Source organism: Cygnus atratus, chromosome 5 (assembly GCF_013377495.2).
Source record: "Cygnus atratus isolate AKBS03 ecotype Queensland, Australia chromosome 5, CAtr_DNAZoo_HiC_assembly, whole genome shotgun sequence".
In the NCBI taxonomy this organism is placed as follows: Eukaryota; Metazoa; Chordata; class Aves; order Anseriformes; family Anatidae; genus Cygnus; species Cygnus atratus.
Window position 1 is genome coordinate 13,577,785 of NC_066366.1, and position 24,492 is coordinate 13,602,276.

A 24,492-nucleotide genomic window follows, 5' to 3' on the forward strand; every position below is an offset into this window, starting at 1 on the left:
TCTCTGAAAACGCACACAGATCAAGAAGATAAATAGCCTGCTACTCCTTGGTGGTAACACCAGTTTACAGTATGGTCATGCACACAGCAGTGTTCCTGCCTTTTGTATGATGTCTATATACAGTGCACCTCACTGCAATTCTAAAACAAACAAAAAAACCCAAGTGCAGTAAGCAAGATGTAAACTGACAAGAGTATTAATGGCTAATTTTAAGTGTGCACCAGAGCTGTCTATGAGCATAATACTCGTTGATCCAGAAGAGGTCTATTTTAATTCCATCTATTGACACAGTCAGTGCTGACCACCTGTGCCCCTCATATGGATGCTTTAGGTTCTTATGGACCTGCCTTACTCTTTACTTAAATCCTAACATTGCTCATCATCAGTGAGACAGATGCAGTAGAAAGCTCAGCATGTAGCAATCACTTGGTTTGACCACGATACATTAGGAAACTAAGCTGTAAGCTGGATCCTCTATCCCAGGTAAGAGAAGTTTGTGCATATTACATTTTAAAACTAGCACATGAAACAAAGTTTGCCAAATACTCCCAGGGTTTTATCAACCACTATGAACGTAAAGCAGATCAGTAAAAAACAAAACAAAAAAAAGAATAAAATGCTGCCTCTCTTTGCATTTCTTTAGTTCAAGGAAAAGCCTTTTGCTTTAATATTTTTCTACCTCGGATGGAACTTGTTTCCATTTACTTGCACCTACCTTACTAGGTTCTCCTCCCAAACATCTGTGAGAAGTCTCTGCAATTCATTAACCCAGTCCATGATCCTTGTGGTGCTGTATCAGACTTTCCAGAAAGTGCTCTGCCTCCTCACACTAGAGTTTATATAGATGGATCTCCAGTCAACATTATCAGGCTTTTGAGTAGCCTTGGGAAGAGAATGAAATTTGATATGCTTTTGTCTCTGTTGACCATCAGAAATTCAACACATTGACCCATTTTTAATAAAAATCTACCCAACAGTAGCACTTGCTTATACCTCTTTGAGGCTTTCTAGATTAATAGAAATTACTTGCAGTAAAACAGAGGTAAACATTTGCCATAAAACTGTTCATCTTCAATTATATATAAAAATATTCAGGATCCTTTTATGAAGTAATAAAGTAGATAAAAAAATATGTTGATGCCATAATTTCCACCACTGCCATACTTGCTCTTAATTTGCGTCACTGAATGAAGAAACATTAAAAAGGAGCCAGGCATAGAGGTACTGAGAATTTTCCATGGATATGTAGAAAATCATTATCTAAATCAAGGGTGTTAAAGGCCCTCCTGACTCCCAGCTCTGTTTGCTCCCAAAGAAAGGCTGTAGTTCCCCAAGCCTAATCTCCTTCAAATGGCACATGACACACAGATTAGAGGAGACACTGTGTTTTGTTCATAAACAATTTATTTTATTTCAAATATGTGCCCTTGTTGATTCAACAATGATGTCTGGAGAATCATGTCCTCCACCAAACAAAAAGAGAACTGATTTGGAAATCTTTCACCTGACTCATTTGCTGATGATACCTTGACACTGCCTCCCTGCTCCTCAGCAGCTGAAAGTATGGCTCAGAGTGAGCATAAACTTGCACCTTACTCTGAAATGACTAGAAATACAATGAACAAAGAACCAGTAAAAACAACCATTCAGGGAGGCAGAGGGCTATGAATACACAGACAAATAGAAAACATCTTATTGGGATTTTTACTGATTTTTTTTTCTGCAAGTAAGTTTAAAAACCACTTTAACTTTAGTGTCCTGCTGTTTTCCCCTCCTCATTTCCTCCTCATCCCCCAACAAAAATAAACAATTCCAAAAATGCTAGATGTTCCTAACAGCCCCCCCCCTTTAAAAAAAAAAAAAAAAGAACAAACAAACCATTTGAAATTCTGTCCCCCTCCTTCGAAAAAAGCAGGCAATGTGGGATGGAGTAAACAGGACTGGACAAAGCATGAGTTTCACATGGATGAACTGCTGATTATCTCTTCTTACTATTTGGTATGGGTGTTTGCTTTGCATTTCTACTGATGTAGATAATAAGACATGAAGCAAGTTATTTTGGATGCTGATGCCAATCTGAGCATTAAGGAAAAACTAATGATGCCTGGGTCCCGGCATAGGTGGTCATGGACTTATGGAAGTTCCTTGGTTTAATATTTACAAGGATGTTTTAAAATTATGGTCTGTGAAACATTTTTTGAAGATGCTCCTTTATCTCAGAAAAAATAAAAGAACCCTTGATCCAAATCCCATCTCTTTTTAAAAGTCTTGTTAAAAATGTTGATTCATCAATTTATCTTAGCACACTTAAAAGCAGAATAGTGAATAATGACTTTAAAAAAAAGAGAAACATGCTGATCTCTACGGAGACCGTCGCTCTTTTTTCATAAGTAAATGACACTGAATGGTGCGGATTCGATTCTTTGCTGGGGCAAACTCCGGCTGAAGTTTTAATGTTGACTCATACCATTTCATCGCCTTTTCAAACTCTTCCTATAAAGGAAGAACAAAGATCGCATTAAGTCAGATTCTAAAAACAGCGGACACTACCATTTTCTATTTCCTCCCTGTTCTAAGTAGTTAAGTACCATGGTATACACAGAAATAACCGAACCATCCTGGTGGTTTAGTGGTTTTTATTTTTTTTCCTCCAAATAACTGATATTTTCTTGGGCTTATACGACCCAATTTTGCATAACCCATGGAAGGGAGTCAAATCGCTGTTAAGCATTACTGACCAATTCTCTTACCTTTTTCCTTTTAATAGTAGATATATGCATTCTTACTGTGAGATAATTTTTAAAAAGCAGATTTCATCCAGAATTTACATAGATCAAAGCTTTACACACTCTTGTACACTGCAAAAATATCAACTTTGCTGAAAAGGTAACATTTTTAAGAACAAACTTGAAATTAGTACTAAAAGATTACTCAAATTAAGGAAATTAACAAAACAACCTAATAATTTAAAATCATACAGTAGCTAGACAATTTCAATTGATAACCTGGACTCCAGAATGATAGTAAGAAGCATTCGTGGTGTAGTAACATTTATTTTTATAGTACTGAAATCTAATTATCTACACCACCCCACTTTTTTTTATTTATTAACCAGGAAAACATGCCAACTTCCAATAATGTCTTCGAAGAAAAACACAAGAGGAAAAAAAACAGGCATTGTGTTTTTTTCAGTCTATTTCTACATTTTTTCATCCTCTTTTCTCCTTATAGGAACTGAGATACTCCTATGACATATTTTTGGGACTGTGAATGAGAATTTATTTTCCAAATCTACTAAAGGGAACCACTAAAAGAGCTTTAAAACAGATGCTGGACTTGGGTGGCTTTTCTCTTAAACAGCATATTCAGTATTTCCTAGAGCAAGACTATTGATGAACTACTGGTAGAGAGCTAAACTAACATTGCCTTGTGAAAGCAGACAGCACACTGCACAGTGCTTCTAGACTTTGAATTTATTTTCTTTCTAAGTAAAAGAAGACAGAAGTTTGGGCAGACTGCTGGTTCATACTTACAACTCCCAGGATCTCACTCTAAGCATTACCTCAACTTCAGTCAAGTTCTGTTTCTCAGTAACTATTTGTACAGTCCAGGTAACATTCATCTCTAGCCACTTTATAGTGTCTACCTAGATCAATGAGTTGTAAAGTTGTGATTTTAAAAAAGTGTATTTTAATACAGTTTCAACAGGAATTACATCGAATATCCCATATTAGTTTATGGGAGCACTGACAAACAAATTAAAACAAGAAATCAGATCTTTCCGTTTTTAGATGTAATCATTTCCTTGCTGTGATCTGATATTACTTTGAAGTTCCTTTAGATTTATTTCCCACAGCATTAGTTTCTATAGCATCCATCCAAAGTTCTCAGTCCTTATAATGGCCAACAGTTCCAGCTTTTTAAGGCAATTTGCTGAAAAGTCTTGCACATAAAGGAATGTTGGCCTCTATAATGCTATACTATTAATTAACATGGTATCTTTTACAACCTGGTTGCCAGGGTCAGCTCTCACATACAGCTGGCTAAATATGAAGAAAATAAACTAACTTTTCTTTATATCAGTGTAAGTTGATCCAGAAGATAAGTTTGTCCTGTTGTTAGTCATTTTATATTATGACTATGTGGCTTCATTGAGAAATCTCTCATATCCAGGAGAATAAAGTTATTCTTAGGCCCTGTTCTAACTTGAAAAAGACATTCGAAACTCAAGCATCAAACTTCTACTTCATTTCTTTCTACTGTCAGAAGTAATACCTTAATAGAACAAAGTCGTTCCTTTCTTCAGTTTGTTTGCACTGTATGTTTGACAGCACTGTGCATTCTGCTCTTTTCAACCCTGATAGCCACAATACATGACTACCTGCTCAACAGGTCCTGTCCTGCTCTACAAGTGCTAAAACCTGGCAGGGATACATAGGAACACACGTAATTGAACATACTTCTGAAACAGATGTAGATATTAGCTATGTTTCAGTTTAATGGTGTCTCTCTTACCTTTCAAATATACTGGCCCTGTTAAAGATGAGAATAAAACGTGCAAGAACCAATCCAGCCTTTGTAACGTAAAACGAATGAACATGTTGCATTCACAGGAAATACTGAAAGCTGACTTGTAGATTAGAATGTATAGGCAGTATGAAGAAAATTGAATTAAATCTGTAAACTATTCTGGGTGTTGATAGTTTAGATACTGAAGTTAAACATCCCTTGTGTTTGTTCACTGCAGCAGCAAACTGTGTTTTACTAATTATGTTAAACTAAGCTCTTCAGGATAAAAACTCAGCTTATCGTTAATTTTTCAGTATTACAAAGATATCCTGTGTTTAGATGGGAAGACAACCAAAATTATCAACTGTTTGCTATTGTCTTAACAAAGCTTTGCAGACAGCATCCTGAAGCCAGCTTGTAAGAACACTGGCCTTCAAGAATTAAACGAGTAATAGAGAGCTTTGACGGTCTTAAAAAGTACATTAAAAAAATTATATTCTCTTACTGATCCCTCCCTTATTTTGTGAATGTTGCTCCATCAGAATTCCAACTTGTGGAAACACGATTTGGATATATACTTTATCGAAGACAAGACATAGACAGGGGCAGCACACTCACCATTGCTACGTAGACATTTGCCAGCGTGAAATGATTAACCACAAAGTGCGGTGCTATTTCCACTGCCATGGTAGCTACAATGATGGCATCATTCCAAAGTCTGGCATTGTGGAAGATGTTTGCTAGGCTTATTAGTGGTACATCCTGGAAGAGAAAGCGATAAACAGTGAGGTTCTTTCCACTGAAATAGTTTCAGGATCAGGAAGACAGAAGGCTCCACCACCTGGCCACTCCACTACCTGATCACTTTTTGAAGGTGATGAATTAGACTTATTTTACTATAAAAAGGGCATTTCAACCAGAGTTATAAACAAACAAACAAAAAACCCTCTAATAAACACGTCTGCTTGCAAAAGTGACAAACATGACTGTTGCATATACAAGCGATTCGAAAACTAACTCACATTAAACGTCCTAGTACATACATTTAGTTTTTAGATGCTACTGCATTAGTTTTCACCCAAAAGACGAGATGCAGTCTAAGAGAAGCTGTTAGTCTAACCCCCCTCCTTCAGCTGTTGCATAAAAGGGGAAGGAATAGGAATAAAAAGGGAAAGCAGGGAAGCGAAAAAAAGGGTCTAACCATTAGTGCAGCTGACACACTGTTTTCTATCCTGCTTCTGGTACAGAATTCCTGTAAGATGCTGAGTAACAGCTATAAGTAAAGTTTTCTCAGGTAGTCACTGATGTTTTTATTTTCTGAATTTCCAGACTGTGACCGTGTCTGACTGACAAAATTGTGGAGCCCTGACAGCCATAAACTCTCTGAGAGCTTCACATCTACAAAGGACAAAATACTACTCAGAAGCAAGTCTTAGATGCCCTCAACAGAAGAATACAAAATTTTGGACGTATTTGATCCCTGCCACAGTTCTGATACTATGCAGATACTATGGAAGTGAGAATCACAAAAGAACCCCACAGGAAAATTAATTACCTTTTATTTAGATGAGAAAAGGTGAGATAAAGTAGGGAGAGCACATAAAGCCAAGGAGGAAGATTAAACAAAATAGTAAATAGCAATTCATTCAGTGTTAATTCTCACTGAGTTCAAGTTGCAGCTCAATCTTTACAAACAAGACCCCCAGTTTTCTCTGGAGGCATGGGGGCAACTTCAAAAGGACAAAAACAAAGCACAAATTTGGTGTGAGCCCATCCCAAGCAACACTGTATCACACCACTAGAAAACAGTCAGCCGTACCTACACCATAAAAGAAAGATAAGTAAATAAAATAAACAAGAGCATGTTGTGTTAGACCTTGGCTCCAACCTTGTTCTAAGAAGACAACAGCAAAAAGACAGAATTACAGGAGACAAAAGACACTCAGGATGTGGAGTAGGAATAGATTAACATTTCTTAGCTGAGGTATTTCTGCTGTTAATGGCTAAATCCTCCTAATAATAGAGTGTAAAACACTGTCTTCTGATTTTCAGAGAAGGATTTAAGACCAAGATTCAAAAAGTGGTTTGCACTTTGCAGTGTTGCACAGTTTGTTGTTCAGGTCCCAGAGTGAAATCTCCAATGTTGAGTTAGGGGCCTGTACTGCATTTACCAGTTTGCAAGGGGAAGCCTGGTGTCTAAGAACAGACATCCCTGCTCAGCATCTCATGGGGCAGGGCCAAGGGTATATGAAGCACTTCAGTCAACTGTTAACACTGAACAGGAGACCGTCCCAAATACTGCCTTTTTGGACTAAACCACAAAACTGCTGCACAAAGTCAGGCACTAGTCAGCCAAAACACGCTTTAAGCATTTATATTATTCCTCTAGAACTCACCACTTCCCCCCTTTAAAAGCACAATGACAAGACATACTTCCCATATTTTAGGTTAGAAGACTTGTACAGGCAGAGGCTGACGATTCAGTCCTACATAACAGAGGGGAGTTCAAGCCTGTATTGCCCAGGGAGGTGTCAAACCCGCTGAATTGCAGGAAATTCCTCTTTTGCAGTTGCCCACACTCAACACATGGTGAGGGTCTTGAGGTTTCACCACAACTAGCTGATGTCCAACACATTACAGACACTTGATACACACAATTCTGGCCTTAGTAGTTTGTGAAAACTCCATATGGCTGTTACACAAGCAAAACATGATTTCATCCATGTAGCAGGCAGATGTGATGTGTACACACCTTCATGTGATGGGGTGCATAGTGCAGCGCTTGCCGTAAGCAGTCAATTGCCTTCTTTCCTTGGCCTTTCACCCTCCAGTAAAGAGCAGCCATGCTAGAGAGGACCCATGAAGTCTGATTCTGGCAAAAGAAGAACACAAAACCCAGTCATGCAAACACCTGTAGTGAACAGACTCCTTGTCTTTCACTCTTTGAATTTACTTGATATATTGAGGGTGGAGGGTGTTACACTTAACAATAAACTATTTACTGGAACAGGCTCCCCAGGAACGTAGTTAACGGCACCAAGCCTGTTGGAGTTTAAGAAGCGTTTGGACTGCGCTCTTAGTCACATGGTCTGAATTTTTGGGTAGACCTGTGTGGTACCAGGAGTTGGACTCGATGATCCTTGTGGGTCCCTTCCAACTCGGGATATTCTATGATTCCATGTTTCTATTCCAAAGTGTCAGAATGAGTTTATCTAACACATACGCAGCAGCCAGGTCAATGAGACTGCCATATGAAGCACAAATTCCAAATGCAACATAATTTTCTTAAGGGAATAGCATCTTAATAGCTTTATACAGCAACAGCAGTTTCAGCAGTCACAACAGCTTCTAACCAGCTGCCAGGTGCTGAGCATTCAGATGTGTACACGCATTACCCTCTATAAATCAACACTCTTAGCTAAGTTAGCTGACTGGACTCCTTAGGCTCTCGCTAGCCACTGGAAAGAGAAAGGGTGCTCTGGGATGCAGCCCAGGGCAGACGCCTGAAAAGTCTAGTTGACCGAGTTTGTTGCCTCTAGCTGGCTGACTCCCATGTCACGTGTCAGAAGGGAAAATACCATGCGTTTGAATTCTGTGGACTCAGACACTTTAAATGAATGTTTATGTTCACATATGCAATTAGATAAGTAGCCATCTTGATTTGATTAGCTCTTGTGAATAATGAATGAGACTGGTACACAGAAAAACTGTATTTTATTTGCAGCACAGCTAGCCTTAGTGAGAACTTCGTTTCTGGTCTGTTAGTACTAAATTTTCAGCTAATTTGGATAAAGCTTGCTGTCTGCAGGGGGAAGTGTAGCTTGTAAAAGAAAAGTTGGTATATCTGAAGTCAAAAGGAACTAAGATTTATAATGCAAGCTTAAGAGTAACATCTTCACTTTCTGGGAACAACAAAGGTATACTGGCTTTAGTTTCAAAGCATATTAAGTTCTTTTGATGGCTTTCTAGAATAGGCTAGGGGCACCAAGCTGTTTCGGTTGAACTCTCTTTTGTATGATAGTTTGGAACATCCTCCTTGCAATCCTCCTTGTAAATACACACCAACAATCCCTACATCCCTATCCACCTTGTATATCCTAAGAAAAATATGTTCCTTATCATCTCTCCAGCAAGAACAGAACTGCAGCCTCACACATGGTGCTATACCTCTGCCTGAAGGTGTCTGACACTTCAGTTCAACACTGCATAAGGTAAAAGGAAATCAGTAAGAAAGAGAGTAAGTCCCTGCCTGTCAGCTGCCTGCCTGCCAGAAGTGCAACTGGAAGAGTTGAGCCATGGCTTAACTCTGACTTTCTATAAGCTCCAAGCCAATGTTGCATCAACAGAAAGAGGAGGATTAAGAAATGTTAAAATAGTTTAATAAATATCAGCAGCTAGCAATACGGCTCAAAGCAGGGCTGGTAATACACTGGGAAATATGATGTGCTTATGTTTTAGTAGAAAAGGAGGCAAGAGACCTGGCAGCGGGACTCCCATCTGTAAGCAGAGGATATAGCTCAAGAAAGTACTTGTGAGGGCCTTACAGAAGCTGAATAGACACAAATCTCCGGTCCGAATACTACTGCATTCCTTGACTGGAATGTCAGTCATATAGTTTGAGACTGCATAAAGTGCACCCAGACATTATTCTTTTTCTCATTTACACGTACCTTTTCCAAAGCTTTGGCTATTCGAGTACCAACTTGTTCTAATGACTGTGGTGAGTACTGGTCTTTGCCAAGATTCTGTAACACCTGTGAAAGAGGAAAAACACGTGCTGAGAGGATGGAGCCTGATAAGAGATGCCCTTCACTTGTCTGCTTGTTTGCTGCTTTTTTACCCAGCCTTTTACAAATGCCCTAACTTGTTCCATCCCAAACGTCACTGTGTATCTTGAGTTAGTACTATCTGTATCATCACATAGTGTTTTAACTCCGTGCCACTGAATACCAGGAATGCTAGAAGTTTATTGCATGCTTAATTGATTTTTTCTACTATTAATTCATCAATACAGAGGCACTAATGGTGTTTTAGAATTTCCCTCAGCCCAAATCACAGAAGGCTAGGAAAACAGTCTGGTAAAATATTAGTTGCGTTGTTCTTACACTTTTATCCAGGTGTTCACTCACTGAAGATACTTTCAGAGACAGGGCACTGAACTAAATGTACCTTGAATCTGCCATGGTATGGCCATTTTTGTGTGAGAACCTTCACCTGTGGCATACCTCTTTAAGTTGACTTTCTCCAGTGTAATGCAAGCTTGCCCGACTAGAGACACCTTGCAGGTGGTCCAAAGTATGCATACTGGCTGGTAGATTAGGGTTGCAAAGGGGCTCCATGGCTGGTTCTTGCAGCTGCGTTGCAAAATCGATGTGTTCTGTAATGCTACAAAGGTAATAAACTGAATCAGTCAGGAGAAAAAAGGGAAGAGTCATCACAAAGTTCCCTAGTGAGTGTAAACTGCCTAGAATCTGGCAGAATCTCCTTTGAGTAGCTGAAGAAGCAAGAGACACTGGATCTTCAGTCTGCAGTTGCACTTTTCTTTACAAGTGGAATAATGAAATACCACGTTTTCAAACTTCTTTGAAATTTTGATACCTCTTAAAGAACTTTCAGTTAATATATACATGAGGCCATACAACTGTCTTGCTTTGTGTGAGTGACTTGCGGTCCACATATCAGATACTTACTCAATGTTTTTAGCAGAAACAGCAAGCCATGTGCTGGCCACAGTGGTAAGCTCTACCCTACGGAGTTTCAGGCATTCATCAGGACTTGGCCAGCCAAGGCTACGATAGTCACGCTTTTTTCCTAGAGAAAGGGGAAAAAAATACAAAAATTAAGAGAAATTCTCTTGAAGCAAAAAGACATTCTGCTTTAGTACAATGATTTACAAAAGACTTCATAGCAGCAGATACATTCCCTACATTATAAAAGTCACGGTCCTGCAGCCAGATTTCTTTAAGAACAATCCCAAAACTAAATACACTTAATTCCACAGAATTGGATGCTATGGAAGACACATTTGTAGGTGAAGTCTCAAAAAAATGTTTTATTATAATTTTTCAATAGCTACAGATTAAGAACAATCACCGTTCTTGTTTACACAATGTCTCTACTTAAATGTCCTTAAAGGAAGTTCATAAGTGAGTCATCATTTATGTTCTACACCTACAGTAAGAACTAACAGAAGTTGATAACTCCATCTTCTGACAATTCCAAGTGAAATATACTGCCATTTCTTATCACTGAATATTAGGACAGACACTAGCTTTTATTGCATTCTTACACTCAAGACAGCAACATTTCTGAAAACTACTAAGCAATTACACGCCAACTCTCCCGTTTTGCAAGAGTTAACCAAGGCAGGTAAAGGTTAAATAATTTACTTTATGCTAGGAATCTGATTTTCAGATTTGATCCAAACCCTACTGAAATCTTTTCCTCACGCGTGGTGGATATGGTACCAGATCCTACAAACCTGGATCCTACATGTTAAATGCTAGGAAACATTCTTCTCTTGCATCAGAAACATCTGAACTTTTTTGAAGGTAAGATTCATGTAGCCATAAATTTGCAGAGTGGGAGGCCAAGTTCAACAACGTGCAGCTGTCTCACCAGGTACACAAGCAGTATTTCAGTACCTATTTGCGGTTACCTAAATTTTTGACCATTTAGATGCAAATCCTATTTACTTCAAAGGAAGTGTTTCTGTTTCACCATAATTTTGCAAAACAATGACAAAGCCTACAATGCCATATCTTTTGTAAAATATTCTGACTAAAGGAAAACTAACTTTAACTTTGTGAAACACTGGGAAACCTCAGAAGGAACAGATCATTTCTTGTCATCAGCACCTTGCACTATCTGATTACGACTTAACTATGTGCATGAATGGCAAAAGATAGTGAGAGGTATGGAAATGCTACACAGGGACAGATAAGTAATCAAAGCACTAGTCAGATACAGGACAGATAGCTTCATTTCCCTGTTCTCCTAGGAACTCCCCAGGCAACCTCCAATGTGTTACTTAAACTTTCAGTGATTTAGCTCTCATGAAGAGGATGTCAGCAGACCTTGCCTCTCAGGAGTGCTAGGAAGTTAATGACTTTACAACTGAGGGATGCTATATAATAAATGCATAAAAGTAGCTCAGGGAGAAAAAATACACTGAGGAGAGGGAAGGTGTGTGTTCACAAATGATAGTTTGTTTTCATGTAATCTTCCCTATTTAAATATTTAATTCAACAACTTACCTTTGTCAGTTGCTTAAAAAGGAATGTGTTAAAGATTTAATGTAAAAGCCTTCAAAACGTGAACTCACATTCTAGCCAACAAAATGTCAATGACTAAAATGTATTAGAGAACACATTTTCGCTTACACATCAACCCTACAGCATTAAGATTTTACATCCTTTGAAATCAAGGTAAAATGAGAAGTATGGGGGAACCATTATTTTGGCTCTCCTAGTCGGCATCACCAGGTTCCAGAAGTTCCAAATTTTATTCTAAGTAACCATGTGCTGATGACTTCTACCCACCTCAACAGACCAATGGAACTAGCATGCACTATCTTAATAGCTCTCCTCTCTGGTACTGGCTACTTAAGTTGCAAAAACTCCACCTCTCTCTGCAAACCTCCTCACATACGTTGGTGCAAAACTGTGCTCTTCTGTAGCTCCAGTCTTCTGGAAGACAGCATCTAAATTTTCTCTTCTAATATCACCAAATGAATCACAGCAGGATGTAAAGCTTCATATTATTTCTACTAGACCAAGTTCTCTGCCGTTTGTTTTGATTTGCTTTTGTTATATTTGTATTTTGTTATATTTAATCAATTCAAGATATCACCCTGTATCTGTCCCTGAAGGTCTCTCTCATCTGGTAAATAAAGTAACTTCTCTGCCCATTCAGTTTTAAAGGAAAAAGTCATTACTTCCACCACCCCCCCCCTTACTACTTCTACTGACATTATCCACGTCTTTCGTTCTCTACTTTTATCACTTCATCCCCAGAAGTTCTGGCAATTAGCATTTTTCATTCAGCCAATAAAGTTATGCTGTGCTTCATGAAGAAGGTGCTGATGGAAGAGATTTCTTAAAAATCCACATTCCCATCTAGAAGGTGTATTTCGCTATATAGTATTTGTGACGCATATTTATGATAATAAACCAGTGTAATATAAAAGCCGCAGAGAAATAAACCACAGTATTCCGAAAGCTGCAAAGGACAGCTTTCTCTAGTTGCAGCAGGTTACCTATTGGTCCAGGAGAAGGTATCTTTGGTCCACTGATCTCCAGGGCAGTTTGGTAGAAGTTTTCATTTTCTCTGTTAGTCCCTTCTTCTCCGTTTCTCCCAACTGGCTCCTGGAGATCCAAACTATCAGCTTTTGGTTTCTTTAAACGTTTGACCTGAAAAGTGATCTACCAAAAGGATGATATTGCCAAGTTTAACATTAAGAAGCATGAACATTATCAGCTACAACACACTACCTATTTTAGCCCAAAGATTCAATTCTGAAGATATTACAGATTTCTTTCCCTTCCCATCTCAACCCATTCTCTAAGCCTGCTCATTATTCTCACCGCATCATACCACACAAACACAGTACACAACTACTACCTCTAACATAACAGAAACCAATTTAACTGCTGGAGAAGTGAAACGCATTTTTCATTATATACTTCGTTTGTAACGTGATGACAACAGGTATTGTGTCATCTTCATGCTAACCAGAACTTTTGGTTAAAAACCTGTTGCTTTTGCAACTATAAGTAAGAAGTTTGAAGGCACCCAGCATCATTCAACACCTAAGCTCTTGCTGTTGGTAATTAACACCAATTACATCAGTTTTAGTGATGTGGAAGCCTTTCCTTTAAGAGAGATTGAAACTACTTGTTCATTTCACACAAACCAGCTCTCTCAGACCTACAGATGAAGATCATGAAGATTCCATCTAAACCAGTGTTAAAACCCACAAACTGTCCTAGTCTTTCTCTCCACAACAGTAAGTTGGTGCAAGACTTTTACAAACTGATCCAAACTTACCCATTCAGCTTCGTCATCGTCACCACAGTCCCCAAAACAGGAGCTAGCCAGTCCATCCTGAGCTCCCTTTTTTAGGACACGGATTCCCTGCAAGTCCATCCGACGACCTTTTACTTCCAGTGCCCCTTCGAAAGCTTCTTGAGGCCATGAGTTTTCAAACTCATCCACCAAAGCCAGCATCTCTTCAGACATGTGATCATCATCTAAACCCTCCATTCCTTCTGAATCGTTGCTTTCTGGAGTAACTGTGTCTAAAATGGAAAACCACAGAAATGTCAAAAATTCTTTACTTACTGCATCCATGAATTGTACAAAAACGTTTCTTTTTTTTTTTTTCCTGTGACCTCTCTCTTCCACTTGCATCAACTGAATACTCACTGCATGCCGCAAAAAGAGAATGGGACTGGAGAATGAAGACTTGCCCGATGCAAAAAAGCACCAACCGTTGCTTCAGAAATTAACACCTCTAGAGCACTTCCATCAGTTTCCTTTCCAGACCAAAGTTCTGCCCATTCAAGGGAGCAGACAGGAGATGATTTTCTCGACATATATGCATTAAACACCGAATAATGCTCTCTGTACCTTAACCACAGAGATTGCGTTCCCTCACTACTGTCTGGCACAGATGATACAGAATTTACTAAGGTACAACCAACACGTCCTTGTAGAGTCTTGCAGGAAACTATATCCTTTACCATGGAAAGCATCTTAACCTTTTATCTCATGCATTTTCATGCCAGGCTTGAATAAGAACAGTGAACAGAATGAAGTTTTAAGGGTTACTTTTCACTTGAGAAAAACTGTAGCTTTCTTGGAAGGCAGCTCTTTGAAAAATCTAGAAACTGATTCACCTGTCAGTACCAATTTTGTTATGCTGACTTACTTTCCAGTCTCAAGATGGAGGGATCCCTTGCTGAACCCTGAGTAAGGACTTCTGGATCTTCTGTACCTCCCTCAGAGTGTCCTTCTGCCACTGCTGTGACTGACTCATGGTGCTCAAAGTATTTCTCCTTGTCATGACTGCCATCTAGATTTTTCTCATGACAGTGACCTGAAAGAGAGGAATTTATTGATATACCACATAAAACTGCTCCTCTTAGACACAAGGTGCAGAAACTACAGTCTTCTAATTTTCTACATACAGATTAACAGTACAATTCCACAAGGTAGCAAAGACATTGCTGAGAAAAAACAAAACCAGAAAACCTGTTCTGCCTCTTCACAAGGCAGATCAGCTAAAACAGTTACTGATAATGTATTTAGATATATACCGTGAATTACCAATGAAAGAAAACTCAGGTATCTTTTGACAGGAGGTGGCACAATACCTAGGAAATCATCGTGTGTTGGTAGCAATTCCAGTGAGTGTTCCCAAAGCATATTTTCAGTGACACTGGACCATACACGGGGGTTGCCTGCCGTATGAACCTTGCTAGACACTATAATGCTCACAGTGCTTACGTTCAAGAGAAAAAGGGCCACTGCAGATTGATGTGGGATTGCCTGGCTCTGATCTCCTGGGCCAGCAGCCGTCAGTAACTAGGTAAGACTAGCTCATAAGCAGACAAAAGCCATCGGTACTAATCTGTATCAAAAATCAGCTGAACATTTAACTCAGCACCTAAGTCACCTGCAACTTTTTAACAAGATTTTTGATCTCAAAGCCATTTTTAACTCCAGATCTCAGAATTTCCAACAGTAATTACTTGTCAGTCTTCCAGGTGGGGTTTTTAAAGAGCTGTTCCCCCCCGACTCCCCTGGAGCTCCACAGGTACAGAAACATGCATTCCCCACATGGGGCGAGGGGCAGGGAGTTGCCCCTCACTTTGTGGCACAACTACAGAGCTGACACACAGAGCAGGGGCCGTATCTGCAGCCTCAGTCTGTCACCAAGGAGGAGAACAGATATTCTGAGCACTGAGCTGTTGCTGCTCTAAAATCCCTCCTTCCTCCTTTCCATTACCTGTGAGTGAAAATAGCTTCCATACACAAGTGAATTAAGAAGCACATAGTGAATCAAATAGAGATTAAACTAAATGAAAGATTATCAAGTGTGTTCCCCGGTCTATCCTCACGAACGCTAACTGTATTGCTCAATTCATATGGAAAGCATTATTTTTCCAGCTGGCAGTGTGAACTATGAAGAATATGAATGAAGCAGACCAGTGACTCCTTTTTCCTCCACCCAGTGACCCCATCTTCTAGAAGAACGTTTTTAGGTCTCGCTCTTTATCAGGCCGGGAGGAAGAGAGGATGGCTGTAACTCTCAGGTAGATGTCACAGGTCCACCGCTTCCCAGCGGAACCGAGCCGCAGCTTTTTACTGCATGTTCTGCACTTTTGCAGCTGCCAACACTCGGGTGACACTTCGGGAGGAGAAACAGACCGGGATATTCATAGGGTTATTACCAAAACCAAATATATACAACTGTACTCGTAAATCCTCCGTGAAAACTATTTCTTGCCTTACCTTTTCTGCTGTATGTAAAAAAGTCAAACAAGGCTATTAGATGAGTAAACATTCAAAACAGAAGCTGTTAACTTCAGAAACTGTCCTAACATCTGCCATACAATTATACTCTGCCTTTCCTACTTATTCTATTAGTCACTGTCTCTTTCTTTAATCCTCTCCTTACCTCCCCCCCATGCTGTCAATAAAAAATTAATTGGTTTCATTAAAAAAAAATCTCTTCAATATATGGAGATCCTCATGGTTAATTCATGAAGAATGGTGTGCACAGAACCCTGAAGATGAAACTAGTCCTTCTGCCTGACATCAAAACCAGCCTGATTTTGATGCAAGTCAGGTGCTTCCCAGCAATGCGATGACCACCATTCCCTTTGCTGAAGGTCAGCTCATCACTGAGGTGTGTGTACGCGTGTGTGCGCGTGGGGGGTAGCAAAGGGGCTGAAATACAGTCAACTATTTTTAATCGAGATAAAAAACACCAAAATGAGAAAAAAGCTGGAAATAGCAAGCAGGAGGAAAAAAAGATGCAGACACTTAAAATTCTACTTAAGACTAACCTTGTTATTATTAATTTACAAACACTGACAGCTAAAAACAGATGATGGGAGCGCTGGCTTTCTTGGGATCTGAGAGCTGCTATATGTAGAAACCTGAGTGGCCTAATTTTTCCAAATTACTGCTTCCAGTTGCCTGATGTCACAGGAGAAAAAAAAAAAGCCGGTAGAAAAGACAATGGAAGTTTAATATCTTTGATGAGCTTACCATGAATCTGGTGGTACCAAAACATTGCAAATCAGAATTTTACAGCTTGTATCAGCTGCGTGCCTGGAGAACAACTGGGAAGAACACCAGGTACGAGTGTCAGACCAAGGGAACAATGCATCCCTACACTCCAGAAACATTCCCCGGCGGCAAAGCATTGCTTGCGTCATTTCAATACTTAGTGCACACTAGCTGTGTGAAGGACAACAGCAACTGCAACCCTAGAAATGCTCAGCTAAATAGGATTTATTCACATATATTCTGGTTATCCAAATGCGCACATGAATTTTGGCTGTAAAGTCCTGACATAGTGATTACAGGTACAAAATTTAAAGTCTACAACTACTTCACAGTAGCTGATCAATTCAGCTTACTCCATCCTGAAAACTTGCTAAAGAAGGATCACTTTCCTGCTCGTTTGTTTTCTGGGAGCAGCTGCTATAACTCTTTCCTGTTCATTGGAAAGAGCTAAGAAAGTTCAGATAAAAACAGAGGATCAACCTCTGTTCTACCTTGAGGTATTACAAGACCTAGTTACTCTGGTCCAGTCAATGGAACAACGATGCTAGAGACAGGACACAACACATATGTGGCTTTCTGCACCTTTATTCAACTGAAGGAAATGAGACAAATAGTTTGTGTCCGTTTAATGTAAAAACTGGAAGGAAAAAGTGAGAAAAGTTCCTAAGCTATACAGCATATCCACTGGTTAGAAAAAACAAATACAGACTCTAGACGGAAGCCCGGTGTTTCTAAAGATGAAAAGCAGAAAACTCTATTATATATTAAAAGGTCTCTACCTCTCACGTCATTTTAGCCTGTAATTTTTTGGGCCAATGTGAAAGCACTTGGACAGCTACCACAGCATAGAATCGTTGAACGGTTTGGGTTGGAAGGGACCTTAAATATCATTTAGCTCCAACCCCCCTGTCATGGGGGGGAAGGGTGTGTGTGCGCGCCTTACACTCTAAATCCAGAAAAGCTCTGCTAGATCTGCCTTTCCATCTAATATTAACCATCTGCTTGGTTTTCAGGACCCCTCTTGAATTTCCACCAAAGCTTTAGTACCTACTACAGCTAGTAAAGCTAAAAAAAAAACAAAACAAAAAAACAAAGCAAGAAGTTTGAATTCACACTTGTTTTCTGGAGCACACTCAAACCTGTTATTCCTCCAAATGAAGTTTAGTAAAGCTTTTTTTTTTTTTTTTTTTTCCAGTAGCAGGAATGAAGTATCACTGAGCTCAATGGAGAGAGGTTTGATTCCCTGAATGCAGGTGAATAGCCTCATCTATAGACATTTCCAGTGCAGCGCACCAATAAGTAGTTTTCTTTTTACTTTTGCTAGTCACTGCTTATGCAGATGCAAAAAGACGAGTCAAACAATTAAAGAGGGTAGTATATTATCACTTTAGCTATGAACATGAATAATAATTAATACACTTATTAAATCACGTGAAAATTTTGGGGGTGCTTGCTGCTTGGGTGATACTACCTATTTATAATTAGACTAAAATATATCCATTAGAGAAATTGAACTGAAGAAACTGTCACCTATCACTTTTACAGGACAAGTCCTGTTCAGTGCTTCGAGTCCCAGGCAATACAATTCACCAAAACTTACAAAAATAATCTGGAATTAATAAACTCACCTACCAGAAGCCTTCATGTATCTAAAACTACTGGGATCTGTCACCAAAACGTGTGCCAAACTAGCATGTGAGGAACTGTCTTAACGTCCTGCACCACTTCACTGGTGACTTCGCTGCAATATCACCTCCAGAAAGCCAGGGCAGTGTTATGGGGAAATGCTGTTTGAGGGACCATCCTTCAGACAACATCTAAAACGTGGGCTTTGACTTTCACAGCAATGTTAACTCTGGTGATTACACACCACACATCCCAATTACCTTGACGTTTCAAGGTGAACAGATCATTTTGTAAAGATCTTGTAAGCTATTAACAACCACCGTGTTATTCTGATCACATATGAGTGGATATTTGGTTGCAAAAGAAATTAACATTCTTTAGAATTACACATTTGCTAGGGGGAAAAAACATGCCAGTTATTTTAAGATTACTTTTAAAAGCAATAGCATGAGCAGAAACTAAAAAAGAGACCTATCTTTAGCAGATCTTGCTGCTCTGCTCACTTTAATTATAACTTATTGTGCTTTTATTAAGATTTTTTTTGCTCTGAAGTTCATGCCTTCCTTTTCGTACTGTTTTGCTTTCTTTCTAATTACAGAAAAATACATATTTACACTTCAAAAAATAAAATCACGTAATTGAGCTTTGAAAGTGGAAACTGCAAACCACTTCTGACGGAACAAGACTGTCATCAGGAACCTGCCAGAGCTGCTCGAACTGCAGGACTGAACTACACTCCAGAAGCAGTATCAAAGCAAATTTTGTGCTTACCACACACAGGAGTGTAAAAATAACGAAACATAACAAAGGAGTTCTCAGTTTCTTTTTAGTGAAAATGATTAATAGTGACAATTGGAGCAGGGAATTAAAGACAGAAGAAAAGTAGAAGTTCTTAATTACAATTACCTCGCTACGCACTACTGACATGTGAACGTTTGATAGGTCTATACTTAACTGAGGAGAAATACAGAAGTCTTTTGAGATGTTCGCTGTGTACTCCAGGGCTTGGAAAAGATACAAAGCAAAAGGACAGGCTACATCTGCAGAAGCAGAACACAGAAGCCTTGCTGCAGACTCTAAAAGCAAGCCAGCCCACCCAGAGGTGAGTCTTGCTCTCCCTGAAGCCAGTAACTTGACCAGTAGTTTCAAAGCACGACTAGGCTTTGTAATAATAATACAAATGTACCTCCAATATCTTTTACAGTTGTAATGCACTGGGTAATCACTAAAAATCACATCTGCTGCCCTCACACCATCATAGCTATTCTTTTTGAATAACAAAGGACAGAGTGTATTAAGTTCCCTCTCAAGCTTCAAGTATTTTTACTGGAAGAGAATGATGACTGTAGTGCCCTAAAATTTAGACCAAGATTTTGGTATGTTTTCTCCCCACATGAAAGCACTGCTCATTTTCAGCATTTTTCCTTTAATATAAACCCTCCTTTGCAAAACTAAAGGTTACAAGACAAAAACAAATGAAACAACAAAAACCACAAACAAAACAACAACAACAAACATTTTCAGGGGCATACGGCACGACATTTTTCTAACCAAAGAATTAAAGACCATGAATAATGAAAAGTAATATCAAGCATTTTAAAAGTTTTCATACATTCCTACCTCATCTTAAATTCCTCCCTTAGATGAGCAGCCAGTGGCAACTTCTTCAAAGATGATGAGGGGCACACTCGAAAGCAAGTAGGCATACGAGTTCACTACATAACAAGCTTTGGTTTGGTGCATAGCAAACAACAGTATGATTTGCATGGTCAAAATTTAGACTTAAGCACACAAAATGAAGCATACAAGAGTTCATTCTTTCATTATTTATTCCAACAACAGGTTTTCAGTTAAGAGGATTATATTGTAAAACAACTGTTCTCACTTGTAGGGAAATAGTTTTTAATGTGATTTGTAGCCAAAAAGATGCCTCTAAATTGGCTTAGCTATAGATTTAAAGATTATCTATGTCTCATTACAGCAGTTGTGATTAAACCTTTTAAAACACAGATGCCAACCATTTATAGCCAGATTTCTTGTTCATATTAACAGACAGAAATGCCTCAGCATTGTGTAACAGACTAGTCCCTGATGCAGACTGACAAAAAAATTTCTCCTTATGAAATATTAGGAAGCGATAAATAAAACATGAAAAAAAGAGGCAGATAAACCTATTTAAATGTGAACACAGTGCAGGTTAATAAGGGACATGCACGCAAAACTTTCTGAATTCAGCAATACTGTATAGCAGCATAGAAATCTTAAAACAAAACAAAGCAAAAAAAACCACAACAGAACAAACAACCCCCAAAACATCTGTTCCATAATTAAAAACAGGGAGGGGAAAATCAAGGAGGTTGACTATCTGAAGCCTTCACTGTCCTCCTTCGTCGCCACCTGCTACAATAGGAGGTTGTTTTATTACGACACGTGTCTAGAAGCAATAACTTGCTTTGTGATGCCTAGGAACAGTGCCCAAAACATAGAAACATCTGAATTTAAATTCTCAAATCCTGCCAGCAGATAAGATAGACTAGAAATGTCTCTTTCAGGGTACTCTGGGACTACATATAGCGCAGCAAGGTAAGCAGCACTCCAGCCTGAATTTCAGTTTGTGCCTCAAAGATTTTTTTTTTTTTTTTTAAAGTTTTTGTTCTGGAGAAAGACAGAAAGAAAGCAAGATAAACAAGCACACATAAATTTCAAAGACAAAGGCTTGTCCTCAATGACTCCTCCAGCATGCTTGATTTTTTTTCCCCCCTTAACATCTGATAAAATACCTACTTAGTAATTTCTTAACATTAAATACCCGCCTACACTGGATTACAGTATAATATATGCTGTGAAGATTGAATGGCTAGTATTTGGTTCCTTGACTTCACACAATACACTTCAGAAATATGTTTCTGATTAAGCCATGGGAATTCTTGCTCTAAGTACCACTATGAAAGTAAAGGCAACAGTGTCCCATGTTTGTTTTGCCTTTTTTTTTTTTTTTTTTATTATCTTCCCTCCATCATAAGCCCCATACCTCCTCCTATGCTAAACATTAAATATTCTGCAGGACTCAAGTTTAAAAGGGGCTAAATACAAAAGTAGCCCATTCATGAAAAACAAACCCTACAACAGCTAACACAATGGAGTTAGCTAACTTTCCATTTCTCTCAACATACACAGAGACGCTAGGAAGCCAAGTAATGACCTTATCTGTGTAGCTTTTCACCACAGTTGTCTGTAAGGTTTGTGCTATATGGGTGAATTTAAACGGTATTCTGCAGCGATCTGATTTTGTATATTTTTAAAGAAAATATTTTTGATAGGCTTTGTTTTACGTTCATCTGTGTATCTCTTCAGTATATTATACTGCTGAGCCAGAGCAGATTAACAGTCAAAATTGATCCACAACAATTGTTAGATTTGTTTGGGACAAATATTTGAGCAATATTCCTCCTAATTGAATACCAAAACAAAGAGACACTGTCACAAACAGCAAAAGAATGTGTTAACTAGCCAGGTAGGTATGCCCCTTACTCATCTAAGATAGCTTTTAAGTGCTTAGTTGTTTGTCTGATGGGCTACATTTTACACAATACCATTAAAGAGCGGAGTTGTTCCTGTAGATAAAATAAGACAAAAATCAATCCTAGTTTTGAGGGAGCAATGAAAAACAATCAAAATCTGGATTAGCCTTTTCTACAGCCCAGGTAGGGAACCCCTGCTGAAGGTTAGGTCAGGCAAGAATACTGCCAATCACCCTAGTTTAGGATTCAAGAGGAAAATACTCTCCTCCTGCTGCCAGTGTTGTACAAAGCTATACAACAGCCCCTGCAAAAACACATGGATTTTTGGAAGAACTTCCTATCTCTCCAAAACTGCTGCGTTCAAGAAGCATCTATCCCTTCCTCTAGGGAAACTTCGAATTGTCCTAGTTTCAGTCACTAGTAGCCAGAATGGATGATATATTTCAAGCTTTGAGGACAGTCAGAGCACAGCAGATTCTCACATGAACCAGGCAACCAGCCTTAAAAGGAAAAACAAATCAATAAAGTAGACAGATCAGGGGTAGTTAAGTGCCTGGCACTCCATGGCTCAGCATGCAGTGCTCATTTTAATCTGAGCACATGGCATTGCATGCTGCTTTGAGACAATCTCAACATGACTCATTACAGGCTGAGGCTACACATCACCACTTTACAAGTTCTCAGATTCAAGCGAAGTGAGCACAGCTTTCAAGGTCTTGGCAAGTTGTTACTGAGACCAAACAACGTACTGTCAGCTCGCCCATACGTGGGGGCCACACGTTCTTTCTCTTCCAAACATGCTTTAACCAAATCACTAATTCAGTCTGCACAGATTAACTACAAAGTTGTTTGTACAAATACAAGCCCATCAAACATATGCAGTTGTTGGACCTTTTTAAAAAGGTCCAGCTCTGAGGAGAGCACACCATGCAGGATTAGTACGAAATTTTAGCAGCTATATGCAAAAAATCACCACTGGCAAAAGCAGCCTCCTAAAAGAAGATGAAGACAGAAAATAGCAAGTGTGTCATTTTCTCTACATTCAAACAATGTACCAATGTACTCTACAAAAATGCACCAGGAGCATTGCAGAGAAACGTTAAGACAGAAGGAGAACCTTCTCACTTCCATTCTAAACCCTGATGATCCTCCTATTACATATGTTTGCTGAAGTAATTGAAAGATCCAGATATGTATCATGAAGAATCATTTGCACTATAAAGGCAGATAAAAATGGGAATTGTCACACTATATTTAGTCTAATCCTGTACTACTTTTCCTTTATACATTAATAGTTTTGCATCAGTAAACTCTTGCTGAACTCTCTCTCCATCATGCTATCTCTGTCTCCTTAGCTCTCCTGCAGCTGAGGCAATGCCTTCCTTCTCCTCCCTCTGCTAGCCTGTGGCCTTCTGATCCTGGGAAAAGACAGAATGAATACAGAACACTAAATATTGCGGGTACACAGCTCTTAATCAAATACGGTACAAAGTGAGACTGATGACTTTTGGGAGCAGTTTTAGGTGCACTGGCATGCTGTAAATAAGCAGAGTAAGTACATAAGCTAGCAAGACAGACCTTGTAGGATGTACAGAAACTATCTAATGTTAGCACAAAAGAAGGCTGCAGACCAAATTCACCCACACCACTAGCATGTTTGACAAATGCAAAAGAGAATGACATTTAAGGAGCATGGTTATTCTTAAAAGAGCATGCTCAGAAACTTTTAAGATGCACAATGGCTTTCCAACAAGCGTAGCTTGGAAACAGCATGCATGAGCAGTGGGCTATGCAGACTTTGGAATATTGTTGTAGCTAAAAATGCAATGTTTAATGTAGCACTACATTCTTTGATTCTATATATCTTTGCATAGTTTTGAAAACAAAAATACATGGAGCGTGGAAAGGAAAGAAAGACTTGTTTCCAGGTGAACTTTGCAAGGCTTTTCACTTTCTTACCAGGGCAAGATCATTCACTTTCAACTTTCTTCAGTAACTCAAGAAGCTAAACAAAGACTTTTCAGGGAAAGGTCTGATTTACACAGCAGGCACCAAATCAAATAGTAAAAAGCATCAGAAAGCCTACAAAGAGAAAACGTGCTTCTTCATGCAACAGTTTATAAAGTTAGAAAAGCGTGTCATCCTCTGGCAACAACATATCTAGTTAACTATCTTCCAGCGCTGAAACCGTACCAATGCTGTGATTATTGCAGCAAAGGTGGATGGTAGGAACTGCTTCTTCCCTGACTGGGCTAGCAGAGCTGAAACTCTCACACAAAATTGAAAGAAAAATTGGGTCCCATTATTCCTGTAGAGCACGTTCTCTTGTAGTATTTCTTGAAGATCTCCCAGTCCAAGGTGTGTTTGACAGTTTCAGACACCTCCACCACCTAGAAATGTCTGCCTCCAATAGGACAAAAAGCAGTCCTCCTCTGCTGTATCTCCCATCTGCCTGCATTAGGCAAGATGTTTTCATTCTATGCAAGTACAATTTAACCTCCTCTTACTCCTTTAGCATTGCAGAGCCCAGGGAAGG

At 39.1% G+C, this 24,492-nt stretch overlaps 1 protein-coding gene across 1 annotated transcript in view; it reads right to left on the reverse strand.

Moving 5' to 3' along the window:
* Window positions 1–938: 938 nt before the first annotated feature.
* Window positions 939–24,492, reverse strand: part of TTC17 (tetratricopeptide repeat domain 17) — a 59,228-nt gene continuing 35,674 nt past the window's right edge. The window contains exons 17-25 of the mRNA XM_035552148.2: window positions 14,441–14,608; window positions 13,558–13,808; window positions 12,767–12,932; window positions 10,200–10,320; window positions 9,735–9,894; window positions 9,180–9,263; window positions 7,262–7,381; window positions 5,128–5,271; window positions 939–2,493 (exon numbers count right to left, since the gene is read on the reverse strand). Coding sequence (XP_035408041.1) covers window positions 2,362–2,493; window positions 5,128–5,271; window positions 7,262–7,381; window positions 9,180–9,263; window positions 9,735–9,894; window positions 10,200–10,320; window positions 12,767–12,932; window positions 13,558–13,808; window positions 14,441–14,608 — 1,346 coding nt within the window. The 3' untranslated portion in view covers window positions 939–2,361. The remainder of the gene's footprint in view (window positions 2,494–5,127; window positions 5,272–7,261; window positions 7,382–9,179; window positions 9,264–9,734; window positions 9,895–10,199; window positions 10,321–12,766; window positions 12,933–13,557; window positions 13,809–14,440; window positions 14,609–24,492) is intronic.